At 36.5% G+C, this 13,236-nt stretch overlaps 1 protein-coding gene across 9 annotated transcripts in view; it reads left to right on the top strand.

Moving 5' to 3' along the window:
* Positions 1 to 13,236, top strand: part of DGKB (diacylglycerol kinase beta) — a 361,100-nt gene that overhangs the window by 28,994 nt on the left and 318,870 nt on the right. For all 9 annotated transcript variants that reach the window (XM_032182678.1, XM_032182686.1, XM_032182684.1 and 6 more), the window contains exon 2: positions 4,433 to 4,685. In XM_032182678.1, coding sequence (XP_032038569.1) covers positions 4,616 to 4,685 — 70 coding nt within the window. In that variant the 5' untranslated portion in view covers positions 4,433 to 4,615. The remainder of the gene's footprint in view (positions 1 to 4,432; positions 4,686 to 13,236) is intronic.

Here is a 13,236-nt window from a genome sequence, read left to right as displayed (position 1 = left end):
TAGTTATACAGAGGGATGAGGTCTCTCCTCAACCTCTTTTCTCCAGGCTAAGCTGCAGTTCCCTCAGTCACTCCTCATTAGTCTTGTTTTCCAGTCCCTTTACTAGCTCTGTTGCTCTTCTCTGCACACGCTCAAGCAATTCAATATCCTAGTACTGAGAGGCCCAAAACTGAACATGGTATTTCAGGTGTAGTTTCACCAGTGCCACGTACTAGGGAACAATCACTTCCCTTGTCCTACTGGCCACACTATTTCTGATGGAGGCCAGGATGCCATTGGCCTTCTGGGCCATATGGGCACATTCCTGGCTCATGTTCAGCCAGCTGTCAAGCAGCACCCCCCAGGTCCTTTTCTTCCAAGCAACTTTCCAGCCACTCTTACGTAAGCCTATACCACTGTGTTGGGTTGGTACAACCTAATTGCAGGACCCAGCACTTAGCCTTGTTGAACGTCATGCCTCTTTGCACAGACCACAGTCATCCTCTGGATATGGTGTCTGAAGCTGAACCCAGTATTGTTGATTTGTTTCTTTAGAACTGAGAGTAATAGTTTTTCCCCGTACTTTCTAGAAACTCCATTTCCTTGCAGTAAGGACTTTATGAGCTGTGATGAGATGATGTGAGTGCTGAGTCTAACATATAGTGTATATGCTCTTATCTATTATCTTTTCCTCCATTTTATATTCCTGTCTCTTCTCTGTTCTTCAGGGTGGTTTCTTCAGAGCAGCAGAGAATTTCAAGGGCATGGTGGATTCCTGGAAATCTGAGTTTGTTAGCATTATTGTCTGAATGCTGAGTAATTGGATTTGTAGAGTTTCTAACAAAGTTTTGTTTCCTAATTTGGTTATGTGAAGTGGTGGGAATCTTGACAGAAAAACTGTATAAAACCTAAAATACGTAAAGAAAAACAAGTTTTTGAAAGGGAGACTAGAATTGAAAAAAATATATATATAATAAAAAAATCTTAGTCACAGTAGACAGGTTTTTTTATATATATATTTCTTTATGTGATAAAATGAATGATTCATTAATACAGCCTGATTTCTCTTAATTGTGAGGACTGCTTTGTGTCAGGCTGTGAATTGTATCTAAGCAGATAGTAACGAAATGTGTGCACAAATCCATGTTTCCTGGAATGGGTTAAACTCTTTGAGGATCAGTAGAAGAGATACCTACCTGTCATTCTGTATGTTTTAACTGTATACTATAGTGTGTTCTTTGAAGTAATTTATCTTTTTCTTTTTTTTTCCTTTCTTTTTCTTTCTGTTATGTACTACCCCTGTAACTACTTTCTTCTTTATGCACTTGTGTATAGTTTTCTCACTGCATGACTATCCTCAAGCACTGAGAGAGAGAAAGCACTAAAATAATGTGCAAAAGTAGGCATTTAAATTAAACTGTGCTGAAAAAGATGCTGTAAACCAATCTTGTACAGAAATTAAGATTTTTTGTAAGATATAGGAGATCTCAATCTTTACAAATGAGACATCATATAATGTAAATGTGCATCAATGGCTCTTAGCCTTGGCATCTATGTAATGTACATGATTGCTTACAGCTATATTGTTGTCTATATATAGAATGTGGAAAAAGACACTATAAAAGGTTTAAGTACAAAAAAAAAAAAAAAAAAAGTCAGATTCAGGGAACTACCTCTCCTTATTTAGGACTCCCCTACTGCAGAACCTAATTGAAAACTGAAAAGGGAAGCCTGTATGAAATTTCTTTTCCTGAGATTTTCTCCATTATGTTTCTGCATATTCCTGCATCATAGGCACTGAGGTGATGTACAGAATCTGGCAGCAGCCCAAAGACCAGTTAGTCATCCTCAGTGACTGTCTACCTCCCCATTACCTTTCCAGGATTAAGCTTGGCAAATTAGTTACACTGGATCCCCCACATCTTCTCTTTTTAAGGTAGGATTTGTATTTAGGGAGTTTTCCAGAATTACAATGTAGCCTTAAATTCTTATTGTCTTCCATGAAAACTTGGTTGGCTTTATGTTTACACATTCCATTTTCTTTCCTGTGGACTGCCATACCAAATTTTCCATTGCTCTCCCATCTCATTCAGGTCTTGGCTTTTCTTGCAGTGCTGTTCACAGGGTGAGCCTGGATGTCAGGTAAAGGAGAAAGGATATCCTGTTTCAGAGTTGATGATTTTGATCTGAAGTTGGAGAAGGGGAAGTCAATGACAAAGTGTTCATTTTCACTGTCCATGTACTGTGGATGTAGCAATCCCTATAGACAGAGTTCAGTTAAAGATATTGCATGTGAATAGACTGATCAGTTTAGAGCCCACAGCAGGTATTACCTTGCCAACCATAGCAATTCTAATGCTAGGCTTCCTATCACAAACACTCATATTCAATAATTGAGATGATCTCTAACTGTACAGCATTCAACAGTGTTAGCTTTTACAGGTAATGAAGCTAATGTAGTTCCTAATTCAAAAAAATAATACTGTATGAAATCACGGTATAAAATTTTGAGTCTATTAAATCAACTATGCAAATATAAAACCATTTTCAGTAAAACCTAATTAGTTGTCACGAATATGAAAAAATATTTGAAGAAATAAAACTGTCTTCAATACAATCTAATCAACTTTTAGAAATGAAACGTCTCTAATTTGATTAAAATGTCTCTATTGACCATCATTATTTTCTCTTGTTTTAAATAAGAGGACTGAGGCTCTCCAGACAGAATGATAGCTTTTTGATTGAATGTCAGTTTCAGCTTTTGTAGTTAGTCCCCTTTTTCTGGCACTAACGGTGATTCACTGATGTTTAAAGGCTGATGAGCCTCATTCCTGGCCAACATTATCCATATTAATATTGCTTTTTCCATCTCAGTCTCCATGCTCTTATTAGCTTTTGCTGTTTGTTCACTCAGCTCCTAAATTTTACCCTTTCTAACTTATCCTTATGTTTTATTCTAACTTGAGGAAGTGTAGGAATGTCTTCTGGTTCAAATTTTAAAATAGAGGGCAGTTGTTGCACACCTATTACTGTATTTGGATGATGCGACTTTCTATTAATACACATATACATTCATCAAGAAGGGCATAAACAATGAAAGTATACTTAGGGACTAAGGTGTCTTCCTGAATTTCTTTGTCCAGGAGTGATGCTCATATATATGAGACAAGGAGACAAATATATATAATAAATAAATGTTGTCTATAATTGGGTTAATGAGTTGTGTTTATATATATATATATATATGTAGATAATATTATATGTAGATTATATTATAATAAATTGTATATATATATTCTTCTGTTCCTAGCCACTCTGCTTTTTATTTTTATTTATTCCCCATCTCTTCAAACTGAGACAACATGCCTTTTCTTCTCCTCTCCCAGCTGCCAACATCTTCCTTCTTAAGCTCTTTCTTTTATTACGTCAGTCTCTTCAGGACTGATTTTTTCCTTTGCTCTGTTTGTAATCTGACCCTTGTAAATAACGCTATTGCTAGGCATATAAAGAGATTCCACTTACAGTCTAAAATTAGTTTTCTAGTCTAAACTTGTCATCTAGGCAACCTCTGCAATCAATAGAGAAAGATAAATACTGCAAGAAGGTAATTCATCACATCTTAAGATTATGTTGAAACTGGAGGGATTAATTGCTGTCTGGGCTGCCTGTCTCTTTCTGCTGATTAAAGAGAGAGCCCTAGCTGACAACCTTAGATGAGATACCTGACTTCCAGATGGATAAAATTAGATGAAAGGTATCCTACCTGTTGTGCAAGGAGTGGTGTTGGTAATGTATTTCATTCGTAAGGTCTGCTTACAGAGGTAAAAACAATGTAGAACTTGAATGAGATGGTACCCAAAGTTTGATATTTTTGTCTGAACCAATTTGCAACAATGCAAATTATATTTGATTTTTTAATAGTGTCTTCAGCAATGTTGTGACATATTCTTAAAATCAACCCCCTACTATTTTGCTAGAACAGTTAATATTTAAATAGCTCTCGTGAATATCTCACAAAATTGCTAAATACAATTAATTTCATTTTCACATGGGGAGACTGAAGCTTTGGAACATTTTTGACAAGGCCACACTATGCAACAACATAATTGGATACAAACCTTGTTATCTGAGTCTCATTTAAAATTATAGGGGAATAATGTTACCGATAAATAGTATCTGCAGTGGACATTACTGAAAAAGCATCCCCACACAAATTATCCAGATACAATTTGATCATAAGCAATGGATAAGATAATAATTCATGATCAATGCTGCACATAAGCAATTGGAAATAAGAAAATAAAATTTATTATAAAACTAGTTATAGACATTATAAAACTAATTATATACAAATTTTGAGCAAAACTAGGTATGACAAAATACTTATCAGTTACAGCTATTCTAGTAGTAGAACTGGTATTTAGACTTCTAATGTTTGACCTTATTTTAACAGTGCTGTATCTCACCGCTGGACCAACGAATTGGGAACAGCTCATAGCATCAGAAACTTTATACTAATGCCACCTATCAAGTCTTCAAGCACTGTGAACTGAAACTACAGATCTTTATGGAGCTTGTATCAACTTGGTCAAAAGGAATGCTTTTCTGATATTTAACGAGTACCATTTCTGCCATTATGACGAGCCAGGAGAAGTGGGTTAACCTTAGTCCTGGAGAATTCTCTCAGCTTCAGAAATACGCAGAATGTAAGTACTTTCTAAAATATGTCATTTTGCCTCTACTTAAAAATTAAGGATATTTGTAACTGTAGAATAGAATATTAAACTGGAGTCATTAGATAGTTAACATGTTACAGTATTATTGTATTATTAATATTATTCACTGTTAAATAAGTGGTTAAATTATCATTCACGTCTACGGCTTTTTTTTCATCCAGAAAATCTCTTCTTCAGGGGAAAAGAAAAAGCAAACAAAGAAAACCAGTCAGTGACACAGTAACTTTTTTCTTCTTTACTGAACAGTTATTATTCAGTGCGATACCACTTAGCCTGATTATGACTGTGTATTTGGAGAGTGTATTTCTACAACTTTGCCTTCTTAAATTCATCATTACAATTTGTAGGCAACTAGAGTGAGGTTTAAGAGGAAAGCTTTTTCACTCTTGGAGGAAAGGTGATCCTCCCCCTCTACTCTGCCCTGGTCAGGCCTCACCTGGAGTACTGTGTCCTGTTCTGGGCTCCCCGGTACAAAAAAGACAGGGATCTCCTGGAAAGACTCCAGTGGAGGGCCACAAAGATGATACAGGGCCTGGAGCATCTTCCTTATGAGGAAAGGCTGAGAGACCTGGGTCTGTTCAGCCTGGAGAAGAGAAGACTGAGAGGGGATCTCCTCGGTGTATATAAATATCTGAGGGGTGGGGGACAGAAGGATGTAGCCAACCTCTTCTCAGTGGTTTGTGGGGATAGGACAAGGGGCAATGGCTGCAAGTTAGAGCACAGGGAGTTCCACTCTGACATGTGAAATAACTTCTTCATGGTGAGGGTGATGGAGCATTGGAACAGGCTGCCTAGGGATGTTGTGGAGTCTCCTTCTCTGGAGATATTCAAGGCCTGTCTGGACGCCTACCTGGGCAGCCTGCTCTGAGGAACCTGCTTTGGCAGGGGGGTTGGACCCGATGATCTTTCGAGGTCCCTTCCAACCCCTACAGTTCTGTGATTCTGTGAAACATGGAAATTCCAGTAGAAACAAATCTAGCTGTTCAATATGAAGATGTTTCTAATATTGTAGTAAATTTGAAGTTGGTTATCTCCCATACAAGACCGGGAAATAAAAATCTGCCTAAGCTGAAGATACAGCTCTTTAGTTATTATTAAGGCAAAAATTCCATTAATTTTCCTGAATAAATAACTCAGAATTGCATGCTTATGGGACTAGATACTAAACACGAGAAGTCAGATTTAGGTGGCAGTTTGTAAAGCCTGATAGGAACTGAACTAAAGTTCAAGAATGTTTCAGAAGTTTTCCTGTATCATAAATAAGATCAAGTCTCTTAATTTATGAATGCTGTTGATTTATTACTAAAGGAAACATTTCATTACAAAGTATAAAGCATGTAAAGTAAATGAAGACCACTGATTTCTTTTTTGTGCCTATGACACCACAGCATCTAATTAATTGTTCATCAGTGTAGTAACTTAATAAAATAATAATAAAATGATTGTTAGATTTAACTTTTTTTCACATTCCAGTGGAATTTACTATTGGGATTCATAATACATTATGATATCAAGTTGAAGTATGAATTTGAAGTATGAAGTATTTATATAATGCAATTTCATTCAACAACAACAACAAATAGGTAGAAATATTTACATGATGCTTTCTGGAACAGGAGTATATGAATCTCACTGTTTTCTACTATTGTATTGCTGTAAAGTTTAAAGTATTCTATTTATTAACAAATCATGTTTCTTCCCCATGCCACCATCCTGTCTCAAAGTGTAAGTTTTAGGGATGAAGGAAACTTACTCGACATATTGTTTTAAATATTAGTGATATTACCAAAGAAGGAGCTATTTCATTTCTCCTTTAATAGTTATAAAGTTTAATAATTTAAAGACATTGCTACCTCTTCAGTACTTAATCAGTTAGAATCTCTTCCTTAGGTATCTGGTATGAGTCTGAGAAATGAATGTTCAAACTTTTCTAATACTTCTTTTATTTGTATGTAGCGTACAGAAATATTAAACAAAGGGAGACAAGATGAAAATATAAAGAGCTTAAAAAGAACACATACAAAATTTATATTGATGTTGCATTGGCTTCAGAAAGCATTGTAACAAAAAATTGTATGTTTGATGTTGATATGAAGAAACTTGCTTCTTTTAAAATGCATCATAAAATGGATAGTAAACATAATATAGCAGTTTTAATGAAAATATTTCCTTCTGTAAACATTTGCTTTTTCCTGTGAAAAGGTTTTAAATGTGTTTTTTTGTTTTGTTTTTCTTTCTCCAGTACTAGATGTGTAAGATCTCTAATACAGAGAGATATAACAGTTACAGTGTTGTTATTTTTTATTTATTCGTTTATTTTTCCCTATACATTCTTATAATTTAAACCTTCAGTGCAGCATTTGCCAAAGTATTTGTCATCTTCATTACTCTTCGTTACTGGGCAGGGCTGTTAATATGTTTCTTTTCCTTTCACTTTCCTTTCCTCCTCCAACACTTCTTGCACACATCATAATTCAGAGTCTTTGCTTTGATTGCTGTTGATATCAGAATAATGTGTTTGGTAAAATTGTTTGGATTTGTTTGTGTATATATAAAAGAAAGACATGATGTCCTTAAACTGTGTTCTTTCTCGTTTCCTCTGGTTGTCTGGAACAGAAGGATGTTTGTTGTATGAAAATGTGAGGCCTCTATAACTATTTTTGTAAAAATAGTTAAATTTCAGAGGCAATAAGAAAAAAAATGTTAATAGTATATAATAATATATAATGGTTGATACATAATTCCAGGGGAATATAAACCAGATATGGGCCATATTTTGAACCTGTGATCTGTCTAATTTAATTTTGCTAAATGACTGAATAACAGTATCTTTAAATGTGTGTTTAAGACTTTAAAACACAATTTTGTTTATTAAAAAATAATTGGATCCAACATTTTCAAATTTGTTATATATCTAACATACAGAGATATGAAATATTGTGTTAGTAAATGCCTTTACTCACTACTGTATAGTAATTATGTGGAGCTTTATGAAGTTTGAATATATAATTGCTTTGAAATTCCATTGTCCTTGTTGAACGTGACAAAATAGTGAAGTAAAAATCCTAGCAGAATTTGGCTGGCTAGAGTTGCCAGTGAATCTCCTTTCATGATATAATCCCGTAGGTCACAGTGCCTTGGTACACTTCTGTATCAACAATGTCATTTGACCATCGTGCTTCTTTGTGTTTGTACTTCCAGTCATAAAAGATTAAACAAAATTTTGCAGGAATCAATGGCAATTCACATTTTAGTGTGAAGTTTAGTAGTTTCATGATTTATTTAAGTTTAAAAGGAATGAGAAGACTTGATGAAATTCCTGGTTTATGAAATAAGATACCCTGTAGTTCCTGAGGAGCCTTGGAGACTCTTGCTGGAAGGAGCGATGATAACACTGGTAAAGTAACACTGTAGGAAGGTTAAGCTTTCTGGAATATGCATGCCAAAAAAAAAAAAAAAAAGTGTCATGATCCTGCAGCCTTGCCTTATGCTGGAGAGTGGTTTTGTTTGTGTTTTTTTGAAGGTCTCTGGAATACAGTAGGGAAGGTATAGCAAAGTGACTCATTTTCCACTCTCCTGCTGTTACTTGGGATTTTTATTTGCTCTGCCATTCATTCAGTTTGATATGTAGGCCTTACTTCCTAAATCTTACCTGAATTGTAACGTGATATTCGCTTTAGAAATTTTTAACACATGAACTTTCTTAAATTTACAAAATATAATATTCATATTCCCTATTTAAGTTTGAATCACGCCTAAAGTGAATAATGGAATAAAGACTGTAGTTTCTCAAAAACGTCATGAGACTGAAAGAAAGCAGTACAGGGAATTCACTCAGTAAGACCTCCAAAAAGTGTTTTTTCTGATATCTATATTAGTGCACACATATTTTGGTGTGCAAATCAAAAGTAATAACACGGATTAGTAGACTAAATTAAAAGAAACCATAAAGAGATTCTTAAGCAAACCGCTAGAGAGCATAGACTAACCTGAGCTCGCTGGATGTAATTCAGAATTCACACTTAACAGTTCTTTATTGTATTGTAATGCTCAAACACTAAATGTTGGCAGCAGGAGGGTGCTTCACAGCATTTACTATAGCTGATACAAAACAGATAACAGATACCTTCAATGGGTGAGTCCAAAGAACATGAATGCTCAAGTGCCTTTATTTATTTTATTTTTATAAAGCCTGAGTAAATTTAAGAACACTAACTCCACTCCTGAAAATAAATGAGTATGTGTTCTGCATTTTATGTACCTGTCCACCCAGAAAGTAGTCTTCCTAAAATAGTTTTACCTGTGTTTTGCATATTAGCTTAGCTGTCAGGAGGAAAAACAAACAAAAAAACACCTTCACAGTTTCTTCCTCACACCAAATCCCTTCAGCCTAAGCTGGCTACAAAGTGAGATAGTCCTTTGCTTCTCTGGCACCCCCAGCTGCTGCTCTCTACACAAGCACACATCACATTTGTGGTCTAATAGTTGTTTTTATGAAGATGACTGCTGGAGCAATACTTTGCTGGAAGCACATTTATGCATACGACATTTTCTGAGAATAACAAAGGAATAGGCCCATCTGGGTTTTAAAGGAGAAATCAAGTGCCGCTTCTTCAGACCTTCTGACCTGTAACAGAATTTAGGAGGAAACTAAATGTGTTGCTTCCCTTGTGCATCAACTAACTTCAGTCATGTAAAGAATTTTCAAACTATATTGAGATACAGGCTGCACAAATAATAGGCTTAAAGGACTTCTAGAGTTATGTTATATGTGAAAAACTGCAACTGGATTCAGTATGGATCAAGCTGTCCTGGCCTTAAGAGGTCTTTCAGCCTCAACTCCCATTTTGGTTGCCAAAAAAGATATATGGATCTCTTGCTAAAAGCACCTGTTAAACTCCTCACTTGGATCCTAATAGTTGAATAGAGATATTTTTCACTTTCTGACTGAAAGACACTTTGTTCCAGTTCAATATAGTCCAACGATCTTGTGTGTTTCATTATATTCTTGCAAACATAGTTAAATAAACAAGGCCTTCACTTAGCTCTGTGTCCAGATACTCTCCTTGCTATCTCATGAAGAAGTTCCTACCACATCTTGTCTGTCTGTCCTCTTCATCACATATAAAGCTGAGAATCATGTTATCAATATATGTTTTTTACCTAGTAAACAAAAACTCTGAATTTAAAATTCCTTTCTGGAATACATACCAGCTTTTTCCAGTATCCATAAATGTAGTTGAACAGCAAAGAAGAGTATGGGTTCTACAATACTTGTTCTTAATCACAGAATATTTCTCTCCAGTAAATACTTGGAACTTAGTAGTATGTAAATATCTTCCAGTAAGTTAATATCTTTACAAAATACTGTAATTCAATGTAGTTAGAAATAAGTAATATAAATATAATATCTCATTGAAGGATAGTCTTTCCACAGTCCAAAGATTATCTATAATTTCATTTTACAGAATTAATTTTGAGCTCAAGTTGAGTCAACTTTATACTTGCAGTTTAAAACCTTCCTTCATCTGCTCACCAAATAAGAATCTGGGGCTTCAAAAGAATTTTTGGAACAGTTTAAGTATTACTTTAGAATGAAGAAAAGATTATTTCTAGAATTCAAAGAGCATATTAATTAATACTTGCCTCTTTGCAGCTAATTTGCATGTGTGCGGATTTATTTATTTATTTGGGGAGAATAATTATTTCCAATGACAGTTCCTCTGTGTCCTCCTTTCTGGTCAAATTTAAAATTTTATCTTTTTATGAAGAGAGAACAGTAGGAATGTTTTGCATTAGATTTTTGCTTGGCTTTAAAATACCTGTGAAGAGTAAGTGAGAAAAAGAACTGAGATGATGGGGGTGCTCCTTATGCAGTAATAATTGTAATAATAGCCATGTAGTCTATGCCAAATGGAGAGAAATATGTATGCTAAGATAAATTCCTTTTTTCTTTCATTTTTTTCTTCTTTTTTTCTCCTTTAGATTTCATGATCAGGCCTTTCTGTGAGAAAGAAAGTGAAAAGGTACAGGGTATTTTTGCATGAAAATGTCACTTAAAATGCATAGGGTGCATTAGCTGGGTTAGCTACTAGTAGCTGGGTTAGATACTTAATACAGTGCTTTTGAGGCAGAGGTTGCTTCTTCTAAAATACATGTAATATTTCTAATACCAGCCTGAATTGTAGGGACATTAAAGAGAAGCCATAAAGGTAATCCATTTGCTTACCTGTGATTATTGCCTGTAGAGTAAGGTTGATCAGTTTGGACGGTTTTGTATTGTGTCCTTCTTTTTCTTTTTTTTTTTTTATTCTTTTTTTTTTATTTTATTCTTTTTTTTTTTTTAATTTTATTTTGTCTTTCTTTTTTTTTTTTTATTTTTCCTTTTCTTTTTTCTTTTTTCTGTGTCATCAGTAAAAAGGATTTTATTAAATGGATGTTTATGACTGTTATAGTCCAAATCATATGTTAATAGAAGTTCAGAGGATTCTGCTCCATAAGCAAATGAGAAATTATTGAAGGGACAAGAAACAGTTAAAGCAAGACTGTTTCATGATTCAGATAGGTTTTAAAAGAAAGAAGAAAGGTCTGCCCTTCCCTTAGTAGGGGGAGAGAGGCAAAGGAAAAGGCCTCTGAGCTCTGGCAGCATGTGTACTCTGGGGAAATAGCTTTGTGTTGTCCTTTTGAATTTGTCAACAAAATGTGCCCTGAGGAACAAGCCTGAAAAGACGTTTTGCAAAATATTTGGCAGTGATTTTTTCCCAGGCTGGTGGAGGAGAACTTGGGCAAACTGTCACAGCCTGAAGATAGAAATAGATGTTGGAGTGCTACTGAAATGGCTGTGAGAACAGGAAGAGCATCAGAAGAGCTGCAGCATCTTTTGATGTAACATCAATAGCTACTGAAAGAGCTAGACACTGTAATAATTTTATAGGGGAAAAGGAGGAAGAGCTAGTGAAAAAGATCTCTGAAGAGAAACAGGAAAGCCAACAGAAGTTTTGGTCCAGAATTAAGTTGCCAGAGACTCTTGTTTAGGTTTGATTCTCTGTCCCTCACAGATGGAAAAGATTTTATTTTACAGTGGGTATAAATGATAACCTTTGGGGAACTTTATACATGTGGCAGCTGGCCAGCAGTAGCCCCAAAAGCTATGAGCAATTACCCAGTCCCTCAGAGGAATCCAGGCTTCTAATGCCATATTGCCTTTTACTAATTATAATGAGAGATCGAGCCTCATCAAAGAATACAGATTGCTAAAAGCAACTATTTTTGGCTGTTTGGGAAGGGGAGAGAGAAAATCGCTAGTGAGTACTGAAAAGTTTTAGACTAAGTATTGGATTTTAGGAGTTTCTGCCGCTGTAACAATGAAGGAAATTAAATTCTTGTGAAGTTTTCTGAGAGACTGTCAGATGTCATCATGCACTTCATGGAGAAAGTTAACCTAGTGAGAGATTCCCTCTTTGCAGGCAAGGCTTAGTGATGATGGAATAGTGTGGAGTGGCCAGTTGTTGACAGAGAACTAGGATTCAGATCCCAAGAGTAAGTAACTGGGAACTAAAAATCTGCCTCTGAGAAATCAGTGTCCTACTCAAGGGTTTGGTGGGGCATTTGGTTTAGTTTAGAGAGCTGAGCGTTACTGATATAACACTAGTTTTCTCTTAAGCTCAGTGAATTTAAATTCAGGGTGTAAATTACTTTGTTGTATTAAGTCAGAGAAAACAGAGCAGAAATATCTTATAGATGTAGGTTTGTATTGGGTTTACGTGGCAAGGTTTTGGTAGCTGAGGGCTGCAGGGGTGGCATCTGTGAGAAGAATCCAGAAGCTGGCCCATGTTACATCATAAGGGCCAGTTTCAGGGGTCTCCAAGGGGACCTGCTACTGCCCAGAGCCAAGCCAATAAGCAGGGTTGTTTGCCCCTCTGTGAGAGCAGATTTAAGAAAGGAAAGAAAACAAACAAACAAACAAACAAAAAAAACTGCTGTGCAACTGCAGCTGGGAGAGTGAGGAATGAGAAACAGCCTTGCAGCCCCCAAGGTCAGTGCAGAAGAAGGAGAGCAGGAGGTGTTTCAGGCTGGGAGCAGAAGTTCCCCTGAGGCTTGTGGAGGGGACCCTGGTGGAGCAGGCTGTCCCCCTGCAGCCCATGGGTCTCACATGGAGCAGATCTCCATGCTGCAGCCCGTGGAGGAGCCCCCGATGGAGCAGGCCCTGGGTCGGAGCTGCAACCTGTGGAGAGGAGCCCACGCAGGAGCGGGGGGCCTGGGGAGATCTACCACCCGTGGGGGATCCATGCTGGAGCAGTTTTCTCCTGGGGGATGAACCTCATGGTATGGAGCCATGTGGGAGCAGTTCTTGAGCAGCTGCTGCCTGTGGGCAGCCCCTGCAGGCTTAGTTCATGAAGGACAACATCCCATGGGAGGGACCCCACGTGGAGCAGGGGCAGAGAGTGACCATGAGGGAGCAGCGGAGATGAAGTGTCAGGGACTGACCACAGCCTCCATCCCCATACCCCTGTGAAAGATA

Source organism: Aythya fuligula, chromosome 2 (assembly GCF_009819795.1).
Source record: "Aythya fuligula isolate bAytFul2 chromosome 2, bAytFul2.pri, whole genome shotgun sequence".
Lineage (NCBI taxonomy): Eukaryota > Metazoa > Chordata > Aves > Anseriformes > Anatidae > Aythya > Aythya fuligula.
The sequence above is the reverse complement of the archived record's forward strand: the minus strand, read 5'-3'. Positions and strand labels throughout refer to the sequence as shown.